The sequence below is a fragment of the Elephas maximus genome, chromosome 20 (assembly GCF_024166365.1).
Source record: "Elephas maximus indicus isolate mEleMax1 chromosome 20, mEleMax1 primary haplotype, whole genome shotgun sequence".
NCBI lineage: Eukaryota > Metazoa > Chordata > Mammalia > Proboscidea > Elephantidae > Elephas > Elephas maximus.
In genome coordinates this window covers 10,321,056-10,346,237 of record NC_064838.1, presented here as the reverse complement: position 1 = coordinate 10,346,237, position 25,182 = coordinate 10,321,056, and the positions used below count along the sequence as shown (strand labels likewise).

The following is a 25,182-nucleotide window of genomic DNA, read 5'->3' as shown; positions in this document are numbered from 1 at the left end:
GCAAATAACTACTCTCCTTTTGAGAAACAGCTTCTGGCTTCTTACTGGGCCTTAATAGAGACTGAATGCCTAACCATGGGCCACCAGGTCACTTGTGGCCTGAACTATCCATCATGAACTGAGTGTTGTTTGACTCACAGAGTCATGAAGTGGAACATGCACAGCAGCCCTCCATTATTAAATGGAAGTGGTATATACGAGATTGGGCTCCAGTAGGACCTGAAGGTACAAGTAAATTACATGAAGAAGTGGTCCCCACTCCTGTTACATTACCTTCCTTCTCCCAATCTGAAACTATGGCCTCATGATGAGTTGATTGAGGAAGAGAAAACTCGTGCCTGGTTTACAGATGGTTCTATGAGACATGCAGACACTACTTGGAAGTGGACAGCTGCAGCCCCTTGGGGGGAACTCCTTAAAGGACAGTAATGAAGCAAAATCCTCCCAATGGGCAAAACTTCGAGCAATACACCTGGTTATTCTCTTTGCTTGGAAGGAGAAATAACTACATGTGTGACTGTATACTGATTCATGGGCTGTGGTCAATGGTTTGGCTGGATGGTCACAGACTTGGAAGGAACATGAAGGGAAACTGCTGACAAGAAAGTACAGGGAACAGGTATGTGGACAGACCTCTCTGAATGGGCCTAAGGAGTGAAGATATTTGTGTCTCATGTGAATTCTCACCAAAGGGTGACCTTGGCAGAGAAGAATTTTAACGACCAAGTGGATAGGATGACTCCTTCTGTGGATACCAGTCAGCCTATTTCTCTAGCCACTCCTTCATTGCCCAGTGGGCTCATGAACAAAGTGGCCATGGTGGCAGAGATGGAGGTTATGCATGGGTTCAGCAGCACGGACTTCCACTCACCAAGGCCAACGTGACTACAGCCACTGCTGAGTGCCCAATCTCCCTGCAGCAGAGACCAATACTGAGTCTCTGATATGGCACCATTCCTAGGAGTAATCAGCCATCAACCCAGTGGCAGGTTGATTGTACTGAACCCCTTCTATCATGGAAACGGCAGCATTTTGTTCTTACTGGGATAGACACTTACACTGGACACAAATTCATCTTCCTTCCACGCAACACTTCCGCCAAAACTACCATCTGTGGACTCACAGAATGCCTTATTGTTTTTCATGGTGTCTGACCCAGCTTTGCCTTGGATCAAGTAACTCACTTCATGGCAAATGAACTGTGGCCCATGCTCACAGAATTCACTGGTCTTACCATGTTCCCCATCATTCTGAAGCAGCTGGCTTGACAGAACAACGGAACAGCCTTCTAAAGACATAATTACAGTGCCACGTAGGTGGCAATACATTGCAGGGATGGGGTAAAGTTCTCCAGGAGCCATATATGCGCTAAACCAGTGTCTCATATATGATAATGTTTCTCCCATAGCCAGGGTTCATGGGTCCTAGAATCAAGTGGTGGAAATGGGAGTGGCACCACTCACTATTACCCCTAGTGACCCACTCGCAACATGTTTGCTTCCTGTCCCTGCAACCCTATGCTCTGCGGGTCTAGAGTTCTTAGTTCCAAAGGGAGTAATGTTCCTACCAGGAGACACAACACAGATTCCACTGAACTGGAAGTTAATGATAACACCCAGCCACTTGGGGCTCTTTATGCCTCCAGATCAACAGGCAAAAAAGGGCAATACCATACTGCCTAGTGAGATCAATCCTGATTTCCAAGAGGAAATCGGACTGATATTACATAATGGAGGTAAAGAAGAATATGTCCAGAATATAGGAGATCCCTTAAGATGCTCTTAGTACTACCATGTCCTATGATTAAAGTCAACGGAAAACTATAGCACTCAGTTCCAACATGACTACTAATGGCCCAGACCCTTCAGGAATGAAAGTTTGGGTCGCCCTGCCAGGCAAAGAACCACAGCCAACTCAGGTGCTTGCTGATGGTAAAGGGAATACAGAATGGGTTGTGGAAGAAGGTAGCTCTAAAGAGGAGCTACAACCATACCACCAGTTGCAAAACAAGAACTATAATTGTTTTTAGGATTTCTTCTGTTTTGTTATATGTGTACGAGTGTGTGCATGCATATATACATATACATACACACCTTTTTCTTCCCTCTCTTATTCTATTGCTTATTATTAAATATAAGATATAAACGGGGCTACTGCATTTTTCTTTTCACGCATGTTAGTTGTATCACATTAGGCACAAGTGTGACTTTGTAACCATCTTTATTTAGACATTATGTATGGTCTAAGGTGATGTGTACAGGTGCCAAACTGACAAGGGGTGGAATGTGATGGTTAAGGTTATGTGTCAACTAGGCTACGATTCTCAGTGGTTTGGCAGATATTATGTAATCATCCTCCATTTTGTAGTCTTATGTGAGCAGTCAATCACTTGAAAGGGGAGTTTCCTTGGGGTGTCGCCTGCATCTGATATATATGCATATTCTGACAAAGCTTGCTCTCTCTGGACCCCGCATCCAACTTATCATCCTCTGATTTGTGGTTCTTCAGATCCAGTAGCCTCCCCTCTGACCTCCAGATTTTCGGATTTGCCAGCTCTCATAGCCCCATGAACCAGCAGCCTGCCATCTGACCTGCCAATTTTGGGTTCATCAGCCCCTGCAACCACGTGAGTCAGAAGAAACCTCCAGCCTGATGCCTTGCCCACAGGTTTGGAACTTACCACCCTCCACAACTGCGAGAGCCGTTTCATTGAAATAAATCTCTCTCTCTATGGTTTTGTTCCTCCAGAGAGCCCAGCCTAAGACAGATGCTTACATGCCTAAGATCTGTCCTTTACCTCTACATTAAATAGACCCAGACTGCCATTTTCTTCCTCCCAGTTCTCCATCCTTTAAGATTTTCTCTTTCCTCAATTGTCAGAACATGGTACTATCGTCTACACAAGAGTAAATGCAAATATTTACAAAAGCATCCAGCCCAGCGTTGCCACTGACCCACCAACACAGAGCCACTGACCAGGTGCTAAATAAAGTGTTCTTGTTGTTAGTTGTCCTCGAGTTGATTCCGAATCATAGCCAAACCAGGCATAATTAATTTAACAATGACACTTTTTACAACGTGATCATAATTATTTCTAGATAATGGTATACTACTAAGTTGATAAAAATTTTAAAAAAGTTGATAATTCACTAAAATCACAAAATGCTTACACAACCAAGAGGTAGTTACTATTGAAGACCTACTTAATAATCCTACCTGTAGAATCAAATAAGGCCTGGACATCGATGGCATCTGGAAGGCCCACTAGGCTAAGTTCATCCCATAATTTACCAGCCAGATCATCTGAAGCGGTCTGGGTGCTTACACTTACACATGATGTTATACTCTGCTGAGATCGTTCTCTGAAAAAATATAAATAAATAAAATAGATGTGAAAATGATAGCAAGTAGAAAATTGTTTTTTCTTATAAAAACTTAGACACAATATACCGCTGCTACAATTTTATTAGACATATATTGACACGAAACAACGTTTAGAATTCACCTGTTATTATTCATAGTATAATAGGTTGCAATATTATATCAGTAAGCAACAACTAGAAAAAAATTAAGTCTCCAAACCCATAAGGAAAAGTTACAATTGCAAATTTATTCTGCCATTCTATAATATAAATTAAAAAAAAAAACTGACATCCTTGTATTCTAGTCAGGAACCATTTGTACCACATATAATGAATATTCCCTCTGGCTTTACTTAAATGCTTACAAAACATCACTTGATCAAATTAGAAATTTTTTATTTGCTTTATCTTAAATAAGACTGCAACAACAGAGATGGCAGTTAATTTTATGTAAAGAAAGATTACTTTCCAGGGGAAATGAAAACCCACTACAAAACGTGAAGCAAGACAGAGCAAGTGGAACATGTCAGCTATGGCTTTCTTATGATCCCCTCGACAAATCTCAACAGCTGGTCTGTGCCGTGACGTTGCAAATACTCTCAATTAAAACTTCACCTCACTTATCGGAAGTAAAAAAAAAAAAAAGCTACTAATGGCATAAGGAATAACAAAGATAGCACAACAGCAAAAACTATAGTAAAAATAGATGTTGAATAAGGTGAACAACAAATGAGAAATTTCAGACATTCAAGACCCTAAAAACTTCAGGTATTATTTGAGATCATTAAGTAAACAAAGATGACTATTGTGTTTAACATCAAATACAGGAAATCAGATGACTACCACTAAGACTTCAATCCTCTCTTGATATTATAGTATTTAACCTCATCAAAATACTGGATTAAATCACTATTGAATATAGATCATAACTCACTGCACTTCTGTATGCTGGATATTTATCATGATTCCTATTTAAGAGAAAATCAGCACAATGACCAGGTTACTAAACTTTTTTATACCTGGAATCATTGAAAGAAAATAAATACTAACATATTTCAATAAGTACATTTAAATATCAAACCATATAAAAATAATCAGTAATTATTTTTATGTTCAGCATTAGAAATGCAAAAACACTCACTTTTTAAAAACGTTTAGCGTGCTATGCTAATTTTTAATTCTCAATTTTATAATTGCCCACCATATAATGAGAAGAAATGCTTTCCTATAATATAACTTACATTCCTACAAATATAAACTTCATCACCAAGCTTTGTTATTTACTGGAAGGAGGGAAAAAAAATGACCAACATTCCATCTTTAAAAACTAATGTATTATTTTTAACATATTTTCTCTGTACCAGTACTTGATGGGATTAGAGGTGTAAGCATCAACGGAACAACCAACCAATCCCTCACCAGGAACTGGTTATTATTCATAGTATAAGCAGATTCGACCTTCAGACTCGTTTGTGGGTATGCACCATATCACTTACCATATCACTGAAGATGTCAATGGCAGTTCTAGGGATGACAGTAGCACAGTTTAACTGAAATATGAACCTCCCAAATTTTAACTTGTAAAATAAAAGGAAAAAACTATATTATATATTCTTATATTTATTACAACTGCGAGGGAAAAACTGTTTTTAAAATCTCCTTTTCAAATCTGAAAAAGAACTGACTTTATCGGGTTTACGATTTATTAGTAATACATTTTGCAATCATAGGGTCGCTATGAGTCGGAATCGACTCGACAGCACTGGGTTTGGTTTTTGTTTTACCAACCTGAATTAATTGTCTATGCCTAAATGAGTTCCAAAATTTTGTACATGTACTTCATTCCTATGGATTGTTATCATTACTTAATAACTTGGTAAACCCTAAGTGTATATAAAGACTTTCATTAAATCAAGGCTATTTTTATGTAATAATCTTAGCCCATGAAAGTTTTTGCTAAAAATTAGCTTATAAACTAAGAAAGTAAATAAAGTCCAACTGTATTTCCCAAAACAGGTTTATAATATAATTGCTATTAATCAAGGCAGAACATGAAGTCTCTTAAATTTGTTAATTGCTGATGGACATTCCTTGTCTGCTGACTTTTGACATATTTTATTAAGTTGTGAGCACTCAATTGATTGCAAAAAGGTGAAGCTCTTATAGCCTCTAAAATATCAACAATCTCTAAATACAGTATTTCTAGGCCTCCTTAAAATGTTCCACCTTAAATACTTTACAAAGATTCTCTTTCTTGTTATTGTTTCCTTTCCTACTTTGGGTCTTCAAGGCATTGGCAGTAGTCCAAAACAAGAGGCCAATCAAATGAATACAACACAACAATGCTTTAGTACTTAAATCTGGATATAAGCCAGACAAGCACTTGGATGATTACATCATCACCCTCAAGGGGCAAAGATGGTTAGCTTCCAAGCTAAACTAATTTTTACATTTTCTCATCAACTACAGAAACTTCTACTCCAAGAGCTGGCAGAGCCAAGTCCACATATTCAGATGACCCTTAAACAAAACTGTAAGCATATTAAAAAAAGATTAAGTTCAGAAAGCAAATATATCAGACAAGCGTTAGGTGACTATTATGATTTCTATGAATATACACACATAAATATATGTAGTTACATATAAATCTTAAGACATTATTTATTTTAAAAAAGGATCTTCTTTATCTTTAGAAACGGCATTCTCAGTATATAATAACATTAAAAAAAAAGTTAATACCATATTATGATGAGATTTTATAGGACTGATCAACATTCCCTGAGCCATCAAAAAAACGACACACGAAGGACATGAGCGGTGAAAAATAGTTCCAGTTTTGCTACTGAGTTACAATTAAAAACTTATTTAGAGGATGGAAAGAAGGACTTCATTAATCCATTTCATCTTTTTTCCACTTATGGAAAAATTCCATGAACTCTCTCTCAGTTTATGTTATGCTCTTTAAGTTTTTCATCCAAGAGTTATACACATTGATTTTGTTAACACACAATTAAGATAATTTTTTTTTTTTTTTTTAAATAAAAGAAATTTTGAGGAAAGAAGTGTTTGGTAGGCTAACGTTGGGTCGTAAAGTACCCAGCGTGAAAGCGTTTAACCGTAACACTATGTAATATATATATTTATATATAGCCTTATTTCCATCCAGCAATTTAAATTCAAAATTGCTTACTTTCTCTGTCCTCTCTGTTTCCGCAGTGCTGCTGAGTTCTGTATTTTCTCACAGGTTCCACCGCTGCTGTCATCAATGTCCTTCTTGTTAGAAGGTTGGTTTTTCCACGGCAAGATACACCCAGGTGTTACTCTGAATTGTTTTAAGTCTCCTTGTCCTAAGGAACTTTTTTCACCACAGTAACAAAAAGCGCAGAGCTGTTCACTGGTAAAAATTGAAGTGAGCAAGACAGAGAAGGAGAAAAGTAGCTTTATTCAACTACTTTAAGTGACAGACAACTATAGATAATTGTGCTTTAAAAACATTTGGGTATAAAATTAAATATTGTGTCTTTAGGGCAAGTTAAACTTTTCAATATATTTTCTATATTCAGTGACTATATCATAAGAACAATTAAGAGTAATAAAAATTAACATACTTGCAATTCTACTTTTCCACAGTATGATTTTTCTTTTAAAAAGTAAATATACCAAATTAAAAAATTCTAGTTTGGGCTTACAAAAAAAACAAACCCACTGCTGTGGGAGTCAATTCCGACTCATATCGACCCTACAGGACAGAGTAGAACTGCCCCATAGGGTTTCCAAGGCTGTAAATCTCTACGGAAACAGACTGCCAAATCTTTCTCCCGTAGAGCAGCTGGTGGGTTCGAACTCCTGACCTTTGTACTTAGAAATCTTAGAATAAAATTAAAAGAATTTCTCTTCTTGGAAACATTTCTCTTCACAATATATTTACTGCTGCTGTACCTAAATCTTTCTTCTCAGGCATTAAAGTTTCCATTATTACCTTTGTAGTATGTACCCCATGAACCTTACATAATATCTTATCATTAGCAGGTGTAGCTGTCTTCTGAGGTGATGCTATATTTTTCTTAACTTTCAAAGTGAAGTTCATATTGGCCTCTCTCAACTAATTATCTTTTGCTTATGAAAGCCGCCTGCTTGTTTTTTCCAATAAAATACCTATTTCAATATCATGATAAACTGTACTGTCCAGCTGGTACTGAGTCACATACCTCCACCCCCACTGGACATCATAGAGGACAAGAAGAATTCAGTTAAAATTTTAAACAAATTGCTTGTGGCTGAGTGCGCGACAGTGTGAGAAGACAGAATATCTGGGATTCTGAGACAGAGGGCATTCTAATCCACTCTCGGGCTCCGCTTCACGGACCTCATCTGATGCTCACAAGAAAGACTGGGGGCATGGTGAAGAGTCCTGAGAAAGCTTTGGTCACGGTGCAAGTCTGGGGAAAGTACCAGCAGTAATGTGGGAAAGACATGAAGTCCCATCCAGATCTTTCTTCCCCCATTTTCTTTAAAGAACAAAAAGTCTTAGGCTCGTGGGGTCAGGACAGCACCAATTGCTACCCTGCAATGGTGACGACCTATTGCAGATGGAAGAATAGAACAGGGGAGAAAAGAAAAACAAGAACTTTTAACCCTGGAGGAGGAGCAAAGGCGAGGCTCTGACCTGGACTCAGACAATTACAGGTCTACTACAGCTAGGGCAATGGCATGATCACTGAGAACACCCAACCATGAGACCCAAGGACACACTGCCTACCTAAGACTAAAAAAAAAAAAAAAAGACTAAAGCTGAATCAAAACAACAACAAATGTCCTGCCAACCAACCGTCCCAAACCTCAAGCTTAAGTAATAAGTGGAGAATGGACCAGAGAGTGAAGAGAGACACTCTCTGCACATATGGTGCAAAAGGATGATCTAAAGCAGAGGGTGGGACAGATATTCAGAAAAATCTGGTAAACCAGCCCAATTCTAAACACAAGATGCATTCAAAGAGTATGATGCACTGAGGGAAAGCACTGCAACAACAAAACCCAAATATAGCTCAACTCCTAACTAGTTTGACTCAATTCCCCATATTAAAGGCCTACAAAAGACAAGCCATGTCCATTCTCAGGCTTAAAATCTGTTTACCTCAGTATGTACTGTTCTACACAAGATTCTGACTTTCAACAAAAAATTATGGGGCATGCAGAATAGTATCTGGAAAATTGCCAAATATTTGGAAAGTCAAGAAGAAATAATAAAACCTGCAAAAGCTAGTACCTATGTAAAGCAGAAACCTGTCAGAGAGGGAAAATTCAAATATTTTCCACTAAAACTAGTAATAGAATAGTGTTAAGACCGCACCCTGTCAAAGGTGAAAAACTTGTAAGACTCGGAAAAATAAGGCAGTCCCGTCAAGTTCCAGCTCCCACAGATATCACTGATTTCTAAATAGCCCAAGAATCAATGAGGAAATCAGAAAATAACTTGAATTAAATGATATGAAGTAAAAATGAAATTTGCAAGATGCAGTTACAGCAGTGTTTACATGGAAATTTATAGCATTAAATGCTTTTATCAGAAAAGAGGGTGTCATTATAGGGATTCCAACTACTGTCACATAACAGTATGTGTATAAATTTTTGTATGCAAAATTAACTTGAGTTGTAAACTTTCACCTAAAGAATAAAAGAAGGTCTCAAACCAATGGTCAACGCTTCCATGATTAGAAGAAAGAAGACAAGAAGAGGCAAATTAAACCAAAAAACAAGCAAGAGGAAAGAATAAAGAGAACAGAAAAAAGTGAAAGAGAAGGAAAAAAAATCAATGTAAACAAAACATGGTAGGGAATTAATACAATTAATAAATATCTAGCTAATCCAAGGGAAAAAAAATTACAAAATTACAAATACTATGAAAGAGAGGACATCATTACAATCCCCACAGATATCAAAAAGATAAAAAGGAAATATTACAGACAACTTTATGCCAATAAGTTCAACAAGTCAGAAAAATCACACTACTTCCTTGAATGGAACAAACTGCCAAAGCTCGCTCAGGAAGAAATAGGCAACCTGAACAGTACTATAACTAGTGAATATATTGAATTTTTATTTAAAACCCTTCTAGCAATAAGAACCCCAGGGTCAGCTGGTTTCACTGAAAATATATATCAAATATTAAAGGCAGACATAATGCCAATTCTGTACATATTCTCTAGGAAACTAAAGAAGAAATACTTCCTGACTCATTTTATGATGTCGGCACTATTCTAATAAAACCAGATAAAGACATTATAAAAAAAAGTAAACTACAAACCAATATTCATCCTGAACACAGATGCAAAAATCCTCAATAAAATATTAACATATTGAATCACATAAAAAAATCATGACCAGGTAAAGCTCACCATTAGCATGCAAGGCTGGTTCAGCATTCAAAAATCAGTGTAATTCACCGTATCAAAAAACTAAAGAGGATCAAAGGAGAATGAAGAACACCAAGGACACAAGGTGATTATGAGCCCAAGAGACAGAAAGGGCCACATGAACCAGAGATTACATCAGCCTGAGACCAGAAGAACTAAATGGTGCCCAGCTACAACCGATGACTGCCCTGACAGGGAACACAACAGAGAACCCCTGAGGGAGCAGGAGAGCAGTGGGATGCAGACCCCAAATTCTCATAAAAAGACCAGACTTAATGGTCTGACTGAGACTAGAAGGACCCAGGTGGTCATGGCCCCCAGGCCTTCTGTTGCCCCAGGACAGGAAACAATCCCGAAGCCAACTCTTCAGACATGGATTAGACTGGACAATGGGTTGGAGAGGGATGCTGGTGAGGAGTGAGCTTCTTGGATCAGGTGAACACTTGAGACTATGTTGGCATCTCCTGCCTGGAGGGGAGATGAAAGGGTGGAGGGGGTTAGAAGCTGACGAAATGGACACGAACAGAGAGAGTGGAGGGAGGGAGCGGGCTGTCTCATTGGGGGAGAGTAATTGGGAGTATGTAGCAAGGTAACATATGGGTTTTTGTGTGAGAGACTGGCTTGATTTGTAAACTTTCACTTAAAGCATAATAAAAATTATTAAAAAAAAAAAAAAACTAAAGAAAAACCAAATGATCACCTCAATACATGCAAAAAAAAAAAAAGACAGTGACAAAATTCAACATCCATTCATGACTCTCAGCAAATTAAAAATAAAAGGGAACTTCTTCATCCTGATAAAGCGCTCCACAAAAAACCCTACAACTAGCATCATAATTAATGAACAAAGAATATAATGCCACTATTTTCTAAAAATCAGTCATATTTTTACATACTAGCAGCGGAAAACTGGATACTGAATTTTTTAAGTACCACTTACAACAGCACCAAAAAAAAAAAATTAAAATCAAGTGTAGATTTTATAAAATAGCAAGATCTCAATGCTGAGAAGTACAAAATACCAATGAAAGACATCAAAGAACACTTTTTAAAATGGAGAAATGTCATGAATTGGAGGACTCAGTATTGTTAAAATGTCAGTTCTCCTGACATTTATCTATAGATTCAACACGATCCTGACGAAAATCCCCGTGGGATATTTTGTGGATACCAGCAAGCTGTTTCTAAAATTCAAGTGGAAAGACAAAGGATCCAGAATAGTCACTAACAACTGACTTCAGACAAAGTAGAAAGGCAGTTCAATAGGAAAAACATTATCTGTTTCAACAAATGGTAACAGAATAATTTCGTAAGAAGCCGGGGGAGGAGAGAAGGACCATGTCATGGATTAAATTATGTCCCCCCAAAAATGTGTGTATCAGTTGGGCTAGGCCCTGATTCCCACTATTGTGTGATTTTTCTCAATGTTGTAAACCCTGCCTCTATGATGTTAATGACAGAGGATGGGCAGCAGTTGTGTCAGTAATGCAGGACTCAGCCTAGGAGATGGGATTGTGTCTTGAGGCAATCTCTTGAGACATAAAAGAGAGAAGTGAGCAGAGAGACAGGGGGACCCCATACCATCGTGAAAGCAGTACCAGGAGCAGAGTGCATCCTTTGGACCTGGAGTCCCTGCGCCTGAGAAGCCTCTCAACCAGGGGAAGATTGAGGATAAGAACCTTCCTCCGGAGCGAACAGAAAGGGGTAAGCCTTTTTCCCCCAGAGCTGACACTCTGAATATGGAATTTTAGCCTACTTTACTGCGAGGAAATAAATTTCTCTTTGTTAAAACCATCCACTTGTGGTATTTCTGTTATAGCAGCACTAGATGACTAAGACAGACCACTATTCAAACCCTGTACCCTATGAAAAGTTGACTCGAAAGGAATTAAAATCTGCAATTATAAAGCTTTTAGAAGAAAATCTTTGTGACCTTCGGTTAGGCAAAGAGTTCTTAATAAGACAGCAAAATCACAATCCATAAAAGAAACAATAAATTAACAACAACAACAAAAAAACCCAAACCCATTACTGTCGAGTCAATTCCAACTCACAGCAACCCCACAGGACAGAGCAGAACTGCCCCATAGGGTTTCCAAGGAGCGGCTGGTGCATTAACTACTACATCACCAGAAGTTCATTAATAAATTAGACTTTATAAAAAATAAGAACACTTGTTCTTCAAAAGACACAAGGGAATAAAAAGACAAGCCAGTGACTGGGAAAACAAATACCTGTAAATGACTTATCTGATAGATTTGTACCCACGATACATAAAGAATGCTAAAACCTCAATCACAAGAAAACACAAACAACAATAAGATTTGAACAGACACTTCATAAAAGGAGATACACAGATGCAAATAACCACAGGAAAAGAAGCTCAACACCATAAAGGAAATGCAAATCAAAACAACAATGAAATACTAATACACACCATTTAGAATGACTAAAAAAAAAAAAAACTGATAATACCAAGTGCTGATGAGGATTGCAGAGCAACTGGAACTCTCATCCATTGCTGGTAGTAATACAAAACAATACATCCATGCTGAAAAGCAGTCTGGTAGTTTCTTTTAAAGTTCCCTCTGTCCCAGGTATTTACCCAAATGAAATAAAAACCCATATTCACACCAAAACCTGAGTGAAGATTTATAGCAACTTTACCCTTAATTGCCAAAAAACTGTAAACTACCTAAATGTCCCATATCTGGGATAGGGATAAGCAAACTGTGGTACAGAATCCTACTCAGCAATTAAAACAAACTTAAAAAAAAAAATTTTTTTTTTAACTTATATGTGTAAAAACATGGATGAATCTCAAATGCATTATGCTAAGTGAAAAAAGTCAGACCCAAAGGGTTATATATCTTATGATTCGATTTATATGATGTTATTACACAGGCAAAACTATAGAGAAAGAATTGGATCAATGGTTGTTAGGGGTGGGAGGTGAAGTCAGGATTGATAACAAAAAGGAATCAGGAAATTTTTTAGTGTGATGGAACTGTTTTCTATCTTGTTGTGGTAGTGGTTACATGACTATATATGACTGTCCAAACTCACAACTGCACACTAAATGGGTGAATTTTAGTGTATGTAAATTATACTATAATTTTAAAAATAAATAAAAAGCATATAACTGTAATAAGTAAAAAATGAAATTCTAGATAATATTAGTATAATGAAAGGGGTGGCAAGGAGATAGGAAAACACGATAAATTACTTACATTGCTAAGATTGAGAAATCAATAGAAACTAAGTTTGAAATTTTTTTCAAAATACAAAATCAAAAGGGTAAAAAATATCAGGCTTCAATATTAAGCTAAGGGACTTTAAAAACAAAATGGAATGTAAAAATCAACCAAAAAGCTTTTATAAATCCAATGAGAAGCAGAAAAAAGGAAAAAATAAAAACATATATACATATAGAAGACAAAAACATTTAAAAACACGGTAGAACTAAATCTTAATACAGTTAACAATTACAATAAATGTAAAGGGGTAAAATCCACCAATTAAAAGATAATTTCTGAAACTAGATTAAACAATTAGACACAAAAAGATTGTAAATAAAAAGATACAGTAACAAAGACACAGAAATGTTGGTGAGAAGATGAGGTAAAACAATCCTAGGCAAACATGAACCAAAAGAAAGTTTGGATAACAAAGATATCAGACAAAATAAAATTTAAGACCAAAAGCAAACTGCACTAGAGACAACAAAAGCTATTATGCGTTAATAAAATGATCATGAGTACTAGAAGAGATCCACCACAAAAATAGGCCTCAGAGTAAATTAAACAACAACCTAGGAAGAGAAAAAAACTAAATGACCAACAGTACAAGATTTTGATGGTTTTCTCAGAAAATACTATATCAAACAGGTAAAAAGTAAGCAGAGATATTAACATCTTTATTATGCATTAATTATGGTTTTTATTAATTATGTGAGTGTAATTAATACGTTTGAGAAACTAGATACAATTCTGTATACAACTGAGTTCATATTCTTTTCAAGCATATTTTAAAAATCCCAAAAGCAGACTAAGAAAGATCCAACATATTCCAAATGGTCAATATCATATAGATGATATTCTCTAATAATAATGCAATAAAACTAAAAATGTATAACAAAGACTAACAAAAATTTCCAAATATTTGGAAACCAGAAAACATATTTTAAATTACCCTTGAATTAAAACGTAAATCTCAATATTCAAAACTGAATGATAATGAAAACACTGGATGTAAAAATTTATGGGATGCAGCTAAAGCATCAATTGAAGGGAAGCTTATAGATTTACAAAATTATCAGTAAATACTAAAGATTAAAAGTAAATGAGCTAAGCTTTTAACAAGCAGTTGTAAAGAAAGCAACTGAGGACACGGAAAGAAGAAAAGAAATAATATGGAAAAGGGCAGAAATCAATGAAATAGACAACTGAAAACAAAAAAGTAGATCAACAAAACCAAATTCTAATTCTTTGAAGAAAAATAAAAGATATCTGGGTTTTGAAAAAAACAGCCAAAAATGCCCCCCCCCAAAAAAAAAAAACCACAGAAGTGAAAATAGCCACACATGCAACAGAGAATAAAAATGCAATAAAAGTATCATGAATCACATATTAATATATTTGAAAATCTAGATGAAATAGACAAGAAGAACGGGAGAAAAAATGCTGTTTAACTGAACTGGTAGTAAGAGTTTCCTTTCCAAAATAACCCCAGACACCCAGATAATTTTATGTCAGTTCTTCCAAACTCTCAAGAAGTAAATTTCTATGTTAAACTAGTCTGTCCAGCAAATACAATAACAGAAAACTGAAGGATGTAGGGCTCACAGCTAGTGTAATTTTGTTTCCAAAACTAGGACAATACAGCAACAAAAACTACAAATATTTGTATAGCTTATGGATATAAACAAAACATTAGATAACTAAAACACAATCATGCATTTTAAAATATGTCACAATCAAGTAGTGCTTACTGAAAGTTTTTTGCCTTTTACTGTCTTTTTTTAAACTCCTTTGTAGTTTTTTTATTTAATACATTGTAGGTGCAAGTCCTTCACCATATATATACATCGAAAATATTTTCTCCCTTTCTGTCATTTATATTTTCACTGTTGTTCTGATATCTTTTATGAAAAAAAGTTTCTAATTTAATTACAGTGGTATTTATCAATCTTTTTATTAGTTTTTTGTTTAAAAAAAAAAAGCTTTTCCTCATTCCAAAGTAATAAAAAAAAATTTCTCCTACATTAACTCCTAAAAACTTGCGTTGGTTTGCCTGTCACTATTAGTCTTTTTTTTTTTTTATTATTAGTCTATAACCTAATTTAAACTGACATGAATAAACGCTCATCTTTTTTTTAATGTGGATATCTAATTGTCCCAGCACAATTATTGAATGTGATATCCCCACTGATGCTACTTTACCATAAATAATCTATCCATATTACTTACGCATCTGTTTTTGGGTTACCCCATTCCATTGATCTATTTGTTTATCCCTGTGGTGGTACAGCACTGACTCAGTTACTAGGGCATTGTGAAGTCTTAGTACCTGATAGAGCAACTCTCCCTCTTCTTCCATATGAGTATCTCGGCTTATACTGTTCTTTGCATATTCAAATAAATTTTTTGAATCAGCTTATCAAGTTTCAGAGTAACTGTACAAATTCTGATTAGGATTTTCTTGAATCCATAGATCAAATGGGAAATCATATCTTTAAAATATTGAGTCTCCCAAAACAATATAGCATTTCTATTATTTTGGTGTCCTTTAATATCTTTCCATAAAGTTTTATAACTTTCCCCATAAAGGACATACTTCTGTTTTTGCATACCTGCCTAGTGATGTGACATTATCTGAAACTATTAGAAAATAATGTTCTAAGAAATATTGTTTACATTTTGTATTCTGATTCCCAATCTAGCCATCTTGCTAAAATTTTATTAATTATAATAAATTATCTGTAGATTCTTTAGACATTTTATGTATTATTTAAATCATTAAAACTCAGTAAACTCAACATCAATCCTTAAGATCTGCAGAACAATCATGCAAGAGGCTACAAAGCGTTCCAGAAGTAGGCCTTCAGAATATATAGAATGCTCTCAGAAGGCTCTCAGATTTCTACTGCAAAGCAGAAATATGTTATGTTCTGTACTTCTCAATTCTAAGATGCATTTACCATTTCTAATTTCTATTAAGAATAAGAGTAAAAACTGAAGAAAAGACAAGCTTATAGTAGTTTCAATCAAACTTCAAGTAGCAGTACAATTTTAGATAAATTCTAATTCTGAATTCCTAACTCTAGAGTGGTTTTAGACAATGTTAAGGGTGACGTGTCTAGTACGCTTCCAAACGCTGACGTCAAGCAGATAGATGGGTATGAAATGCTGGCGACCAGGGAAAGGAGAACCCTAGAAATATAAACGTGGGGTGTATGAGCACACAGACAAGACACCTAAGGACTTAGCCCTCAGGTCTCCAACATTATAAAGGTAGAGAGCCTAGCAGATGCCAGCAAAAGACACGAAAGGAATGATGTATGCCAAAAGCAAAAGCAGAAAAACATTTAAAGAAGATGGGCATGATCAACCAACCGATGATTTCACACTTTTATTCATGTCTTTCAAATAAAGGCTAAAAAATATAAGACAATTTTAAGCTACTAAATAATAAAATTCCATCCAGATTTACTCCTAAGCTTGTGCCTCCCAAATTTTCTCCATGCCCAGCTCACTGTCATTCTTCCTATCACTAACACCCGATCCACTGCGGTCATTCTCTAACCTGAGTTTGGCTTCCACACCAACAGAGACCATGGAGCTGGCAGACTCCTCAGACACAGAACTCTGAAGAGGTGGAACTGGCTGTTTGCTGTCCACTTCTGCTTCAGCATCCTCTTCTGCAGACTGTTCTCTGATTTCTGCTTAACAGTAAACAAGAGGGTATAAAGAGTCATTTTGTGTGAGTATCAGTGAATTTATCTATAAAGTATACACTGTAGTGGGAAAGAATCAAACCAATGGTTTTTCTTCACAAGAAAAGTTTAGGTACATAACAAATAGCATTGTTCACATTCATTTTCTACTGAAAATGATAATAACGTAAAACACGGCATACTTTTCCTTGTGAGTACACTACAACTGACTCAGAGAAGTTTCAACTAATACCAGTTAAGGACCTTATTTTTAAGATATAGCAATTCATCTATAAACAAATATATTTAACTCCAGTATCAGTTTCTGACCACCATGTCACATATTTAAAGCTTTTGTTATGGCAGTTCCCCAGTCCTAACCAGCCCAGTGCATAGTTAAACTCCTGTGGGAGAGGCTCTAAAATAGAGCCATGGCTTAAATTTAAAAAATTAATTTTTTTTTAATGTACTATTTCTTAGGGTAAGAGGTCCAGGTTGGTGCAGCATCTTTGCTCCTCGTGGTAGTTTATGAATTCAGGTTCCTTACACCTTGTTCCTCTCTATCCCCTGGGGTGCTGCCCTCATCTGCACCCTTGAAGCTGAGATGCTGTCATGTCCAGGTTCCACACCAAAGGGAGAAAAGAATTTAGCCCAGAAAAAATGATTTCCTTGTAAGTGATATGGAACTTACACTCCCGCTCCAATTCTACTGGTGACCTGCCATGCTTAGCTGCAAAAAAGATGACAAACATTCTACCTCGGCAGCTTTGTGTCCTACTAAAACTCAAATGGTATGGAAGAAGAACACAGACTTTGTCCTTTGCTCATTTATCTACAGGGTTATTTGTCTTATCTTGTTGATTTATGGGGTTCTTTATCTATTCCGGATATAAATACCTTTTTGGTGACGTGAATTGTATATATTTTCTCTCAAACTGTAATGTACTTTCCTACTTTGCTCATGTATATCATACAGAAATTTTAAATTTTAACGTATTCCAGGTGAATTGTATGTATTTTCTCTCAAACTGTAATGTACTTTCCTACTTTGCTCATGTATATCACACAGAAATTTTAAATTTTACCGTATTCCACTCCTAGGTATATACTCAAAAGAATTTAAAGAACTGAAACAGATTTCTGTACACTGATGTACACTGTAGCATTATTCACAAGAGCCAAAAGGTGGAAACAACCTAAATGTTCATCAACAGATGAATGGATAAACAAAATGTGGTACATACATACAAAGGAGTATTACTTGGTCATAAAGGGAAATAAAGTTCTGATACATTCTACCACATAGATGAATCTTGAAACCATCATGCTGAGTGAAATAAGTCAGTCACAAAAGGACAAATACTGTACGATCCCACTTATATGAAATATTTAGACTTGGTAAGTACAGATAGACAAAAGTTTACTCGTGCCTACCAGGAGCTGAGGGAACGGAGAAATGGGGAGTTATTGCTTAAAGAGGTACTGAGTTGTTTTTTTGTTTGGTTTTGTTCTATTTTTATTGTGCTCTAAGTGAAAGTTTACAAATCAAGTCAGTCTCTCATACAAAAATTTATATACACCTTGCTTATACTCCCAATTGCTCTCCCCCTAATGAGACAGCACACTCCTCTCTACTCTCTATTTTCATGTCCATTCGGCCAGCTTCTGACTCCCTCTGCCCTCTCATCTCCCCCGGAGTTCCTATTTAGGGTGAAGAAAAACATTTGGAAATGGATGGTGGTGATGGCTGTACAACACGGCAAATGTAATTAACATCATTGAATTGTACACTTAAAAATGGTTAAAATGGCAAATGTTTTGCAACTTATGTTTTACAACAATAAATTTTTTTACTTTAATGTAGTAAAACTTACACAAATTTTTTATAATCCTCTTTTGATAAAATGTCTTACGTATTTGCAGACCTGATCCTAGGTACGCTACATCAATACGCTGGCAGGGGAGACAGGGTACCGTAACTGATAGTCCACGAGGACTTACTTTACAGTCCACTTTTCTATTTTAATTTAGAAGGGAGGAAAAAAACGTGTTATTTTAAATATAAAAACCCAAACCATCTTTTTGATGCCTCATGTCATCATCAACTTTATGATTTGGATACGATTTACAATTATGTGTAGTTGTTTATGCAATTAATAGATCTCAGATTTGTTCATTTCTCAAAATACTTCCCTGAAACTGAATTTTGAATCTAGAAGACAGAAATAGGGCAGTCAGGTTGAAGTGCTGACCTGAAAGACAAGAAATCAAGTTTGGTGTTAAATTTAGTGTTCCAGCTGCTAAATGTATCTAATATGCAGTTAGACTACGAGTTCAGAACTCAGAAGAGGAATTAGGACTAGAGGTAATTTCAAAAATCATTAAGTCCAGAGGAGATTGCTGAAGCCTGGATAATAAATAAGTTCTTCCAAGAAGAGCATACAGAGGACATACTAAGGGCTGTACCAAATTTTAGGAGCCTAAAAGAAAAGAGCTTAAAGCGTAAACCATTTAATCTTCATTAATAAGCTCATAAGCTATATGGTAGAATCCTGATTTCACAGATGAGTAAACTGTGACTGTAGGAGACAACTTTTGCATAAGGTTGTATACCTAGCAGACGGCAGAAGTGGTACTTGGGACCAGGTCTTTACGACTCCAAAGCCTATTCGTCCATTACATCCCCCTGCTTACAAAAGATAGACCATTTTATTAAGTCCTTGGCATCAAAAGTTTGAAGGCTTGTAAATGGCCCCTAGATTGTCAGTTCTGTAGCCATTGGTGGTGCTGGAGACAACTATTAGAGTAGAAGGATGAATGTATATTAGAAAGCGTTAAACTGAGGGTGAAGGTAATGGACTTAAGTTATCTGAGGGCCATTTCATGAAGTTCAATGGTTAAAGGAAGGAAGGACAGAGAGGAGAGGCTATAATGGGTTTAAGAATTATTTTTTGGTTGGGGGAAAAGGGTGCCTTGCAGAAATGATCCAAATAAATTTTGAGTTAGAAAAGACAGATACAGTGAAAAGAACTGCAACTGCTAGTGAGAGTATAATTAATGTGGGGTTACAAAGGAAGTGGCATAGAAGTGTACCAGGAGCCCTAGTGGAGGGGTAATGTCCTTTCTTGTCCAGTAATACAGTATGAAAGACAGAGGGCACGTATCGTTTTTACTGAAAGAGAGGAATGATGTTGGGGTGATGGTATTTGAAAATCCTCTCGACATTTACGTTGCTTCCTGAAAAAACATGTACTATGTACAAGGTGTTCAGAGTTGGAGTCATGGAAAAAGCCAAGAGGATCAGTCAAGTTGTGTTCTTTTCAAATATTTAGCTTCTAAATGGTTAATAATTAGAGTACGTAATGACTATTTTTAATTAACGGTAATTTCAATTTACAAATTTTGAAGAAACTTTTTTTATGACTTTGGAAATTGCCTGATCCTTTTTATGATACGTCAACATATTTGGTGTAACTGTGACCTGGCGAAAACCTAGAAAGCTGACCGTGTGCCTGCAGAGACTGTAGCTCTAGGGGAAGCAGCTGGAAAGAGCCAGAGGTTATTCTGTGTGGCCTGCTCCCTAGTGCCTCTATGACCAAAGATAAAGGGGAATAAGTTCTGCTAAAGAGACTTTCTGCTCATTATACTGAAAATCCTATAAAATGATCACACATAAAAATATCTTTATGGAAAGCAATTCATTTCTACCCAGAGATGTGTGCAGCATATGTGGGACAAGTCCTTTTTGTACAATTCCTAATACAAGGTAATAAGAAAGGGTGAATCAAGAGAAGAGATGAGAAATTAATAAGAGGAGTAAGAATAGTTCCTCAGAAGCTTCCAGATAATGAGCTCAATGGATCAGAATCACCCGCCATCACATTCCCCTGGGAACAGTATCCTTTTAAAGCCAGATTCCTAAACTGGTCCATTTATCACTCCTCCAACCCACCCCCCAAATGCTGTTCCCTCCAACAGGACATGGCCTGTCTGTTCTCGTTTATGCTGCTATGTATCACTTATGGTTTCTAACCAAAATTTTTCTCCTCCTGGATAATTGTAGAGCAGTCTTATCTTTTCCCTTGTTTTTTTCCTCCTCAAAAAGAAAATATATATGAAATGAAGCAAAGGCAGTGCTCAGAGGAAACACAGCTGTAAATGCCTACATTAAAAAAGAAGTAAGATCTCAATAACTTAACTTTACACCTTCAGGAACTAGGGAAAAAAGTGCAAACTAAGCCCAAGGTACCAGAGGGAAGGAAATAATAAAGATCAGAGCAGAGACAAATTAAATAGAGACTAGGAAAACAACAGAGAATCCACAAAACCAAAAGTTGGTTCTATGAAAGTATCAGTGAAATCACCAAACCTTTAGGTAGACCAACAAGAAAGAAAAAAAGAGGACACAAATAACTAAAATCAGAAATCAAAGTGGAGCTATAACTATCGACCCTACAGACATAAAAGGGATTATAAGAGAATACTGTGAACAATTTAGGTCAACAAATCACATAACCTAGGTGAAGCAGATAAATTACTAGAAACACACATACTACCAAAATTGACTCAAGATGAAACAGAAAATCTCAAACAACCCCTAAGAACTGAAGAGACTGAATCAGTAATCAAATACCTCCCAACAATGAAAAGTCCAGGACCAGATGGTTTCACTAGAGCATTCAACGAAGCATTTAAAAGGAAGAATTAAACACCAATCTGGCTCAAACTCTTTCAAAAAGTAGAATAGGAGGGAAAACCTCCTAACTCATTCTGTGAGGCCCGCCTTACCTTCATTAAGACAGCACAAGAAAACTTCAGACCTAATATTTCTTATGAATACAGATGCAAAATCCTCAACAATATAGTAGCAAACTGAACTCAGCAGCATATTAAAAGGAATGCAAGAAAATAAATCAAGGTAAAACACGTTAATAGAATGAAGTAAAATAACCACATCAACTCAGTTGAGGCATAAGAAACATTTTACACATCTTTCCATGATAAAAACATTCAGAAAACTAGGAAAAGGGAAATTCCTCCACATGGTGGTGGTGTTGTTAGTTGCCTTGAATCAGTTTCAACTCATGATCACACCATGAGTGCAGAGCAGAACTGCTCCAGAGGGTTTCCAAGACTGCGACCGTTTGGAAGTAGCGCACCAAGCCTGCCTTCCCAGGTGCATCTGAGTGGGTTTGAGCCTTCAAGGTTTTGGCTAGTAGTGGAGCACTTAACAATCTGTACCAACCATCCAAAAGGCATTTATGGAAAGCCCACAGCTAATATAATAGTCAATGAGGAAAGACTGAAAGTTTTTCCTCTAATGCCAGGAACAAGACAAGAATGCTCACTTTCACCACTGCAATTTAGGAGTATGGCTGCTAACCAAAAGGTGGGCAGTTCAGAAACCCTATGGACCAGTTCTACTCTGTCCTACAGAGTTGTTATAAGTCAGAATTAACTTGATGGCAAAAGGTATTCAAAACTGGACTGACATTATAGCCAGAGCATTCAGGCAAGAGGGGGAAAAAAAAAGTCATACAAATCGAGACGAATTAAGATTATCCCTTTACACAGATGACATCATACTATATATATAAAATACCAAAGAATTCACAAAAAAGCTACCAGAGCTAAGAAATGAATTCATCAAATTTGTAGGGTACGAGATCAACACACAAAAAAAGTCAATTCTGTTTCTATACATCAGCAATAAACAAACTGAAAAGAAAATTAAAAAACAATTCCATTTATAATAGTATGGAGAAGAATAAAATACCTAGGTATAAATTTAACCAGGGAAGTGGAAGACTTACACACTGAAAACTATAAAACATTGCTGAAAGAAATTAAAGAAGACCTAAATAAATGGATAGACACCCCACGTTAATGGACTGGAAGACTTAATATTGCTGTGATGTCAATACTACCCAAATCAATCTACAGAATCAACGCAATTCCTATCAAAATTGCAACAGCCGTTTTTGCAAGAATGGAAAGCCAGATTCTCAAATTCATAAGAAATTGCAAGAGGCCCAAAATAGCCAAAACAATCTTGAAAATGAAAGAACAAAGCAGGAGAACTCACACTTCCTGATTTCAAAACATAGTATTGTTATTGCTGTTGATAGGTGCTGTTCAGTCAGTTCCAACTCATAGCGACCCTACGTACAACAGAACAAAACATTGCCTGGTTCTGCGCCATTCTCACAATCATTGCTATGATTAAGCCCGTTGCTGCAGCCACGGTGTCAATTCATCCCGTCAAAGGTCTTCCTCTTTTTCGATGACCATCTACCTTATCAAGCATGATGTCCTTCTTCAGGGGCTATGAGGTGAGGCTTGAGTCAGGAACACCTTTGTCCTCAAAGGAACATCTTTGCTTTTTAACACTTTACAGAGCTCTTTTGCAGATTTTCCCAATGCAATAAATACATCATTTGATTTCTTGACTGCTGCTTTCATGGGAATTCATCATGGATCCAAAAAAAAAAAAAAAGAAATATATGACAATGTCAATCTTTTGTCCATTTATCATGATGTCACTTGTTCTCCACTTGTGAGGTTTTTGTTTTCTTTATATTGAGATAAAAGGGATTATAAGAGAATACTATGAACAATTTAGGTCAACAAATCACATAACCTAGGTGATTTGTTGACCTAAATTTATACTGGAAGCTATAGTCTTTGATCTTCATCAGTAAGTGCTTCAAGTCCTCTTCACTTTCAGCAAACAAGGTTGTGTCATCTGCATATAGCAGGTTGTTAATGAGTCTTCCTCCAACCCTGAAGACACATTCTTCTTCATGTGGTCCAGCTTCTCAGTTTATTTGCTCAGCATACAGATTGAATGAGCATGGTGAAAGGATACAAACCTTTCTTAATTTTAAACCATGTAGTACCCCCTTGCTCTGTTCGAACAACAGCCTCTCAGTCTATGTACAGGTTACACATGAGCACGATTAACTGTTTAGGAATTCCCATTTTTTGCAATGTTATCCATAATTTGTTATGATCCACATAGTCAAATGGCTTTGCATAATCATTAAAACAGAGGTAAACATTTTTCTGGTATTCTCTGCTTTCAGCCAAGATTCACCTGACATCAGCAATGGTATGCGCCCCCATTCCATGTTCTCTTCCGAATCCGGCTTGACTTTCTGGCAGTTCCCTGTTGATGTACTGCTGCCATTGTTTTTGAATGATCTTCAGCAAAATTTTGCTTGAGGGTGATATTAATGATATTGTTTGGTAATTTCTGCATTCTGTTGGATCACCTTTCTTTGGAATGGGAATAAATGTGGATCTCTTCTCGTCAGCCGACCAGGTAGCTGACTTGGAAATTTCTTGGCAGAAATGAGTGAGCGCTTCCAGTGTTGCATCCATTTGTTAAAACATCTCCATTGGTATGCCTTCAATTCCTAGAGTTTTACTTTTCACCAATGCCTTCAGTGCAGCTTGCACTTCTTCTTCAATGCCAATGGTTCTTGAGCATATACTACTTCCTGAAATGCTTGAACATCGACCAATTCTTTTGTGGTACAGTGACTCTGTATTCTTTCTATCTTCTTTTGATGCTTCCTGCATTGTTCAATATATTGCCCATAGAAACCTTCAAAATTGCAACTCAAGGCTTGAATTTTTTTCTTCAGTTCTTTCAGCTTCAGAAATGCTGAACCTGTTCCTCCCTTTTGGTTTTCTAACTACAGGTCTTTGCGCGTTTCATTATAACATTTTACTCTACCTTCTTGAGCTGCCCTTTGAAATCTTCTGTTCAGCTCTTTTACTTCATCAGTTCTTCCATTATCTTTAGCTACTCTACATTCAGAGGCAAGTATCAAAGTGTCTTCTAACAACTGTTTTGGTCTTTTTTTTTTTCTTTCTTTCCTTCCTGTCTTTTAAATGACCTTTTGCTTTCTTCATGTATGATCCACTTCATGTCTTCCCACAACTTGTCTGGTCTTTGGTCATTAGTGTTCCATGTGTCAAATCTATTTCTGAAATGGTCTCTAAATTCAGATGGGATAAACTCAACTTTGTATTTTGGCTCTTGTGAACTTGTTTTAATTTTCTCCAGCTTCAACTTGAACTTACATATGAGCAATTGATGGTCTGTTCTACAACGGGCCCCTGGCCCTGTTCTGAATGATATTTAGCTTCTCCATCATCTCTTTCTACGGATGTAGTAGATTTGATTCCTGTGCATTCCATCTGGTGAGGTACATGTATACTCACCATTTATGTCGCTGAAAAGGGTATTTGCAATGAATAAGTCATTGGTCTTGTAAAATTCTATCATGCAATCTGTCATTTCTATATCCAAGGTCATATTTTCCAACTACCAATCCCTCTTCGTTTGCAACTTTTGCATTCTAATCACCAGTGATTATCAATGCATCTTGACTGCATGTTTGATCAGTTTCAGACTCTAGAAGCTGGTAAAAATCTTCGGTTTCCTCATCTTTGGCATTAATGG

At 36.5% G+C, this 25,182-nt stretch overlaps 1 protein-coding gene across 12 annotated transcripts in view; it reads right to left on the bottom strand.

Annotated features, from left to right (window-relative positions):
- The window catches only part of KMT2C (lysine methyltransferase 2C), a 397,882-nt gene that overhangs the window by 248,916 nt on the left and 123,784 nt on the right, over window positions 1-25,182 (bottom strand). For 10 of the 12 annotated variants that reach the window (XM_049863292.1, XM_049863298.1, XM_049863302.1 and 7 more), the window contains exons 3-5: window positions 16,580-16,718; window positions 6,553-6,756; window positions 3,217-3,362 (exon numbers count right to left, since the gene is read on the bottom strand). In XM_049863292.1, the coding sequence (XP_049719249.1) occupies window positions 3,217-3,362; window positions 6,553-6,756; window positions 16,580-16,718 (489 nt within the window). The remainder of the gene's footprint in view (window positions 1-3,216; window positions 3,363-6,552; window positions 6,757-16,579; window positions 16,719-25,182) is intronic. The other 2 variants (XM_049863293.1, XM_049863301.1) reach the window with 1 other exon arrangement.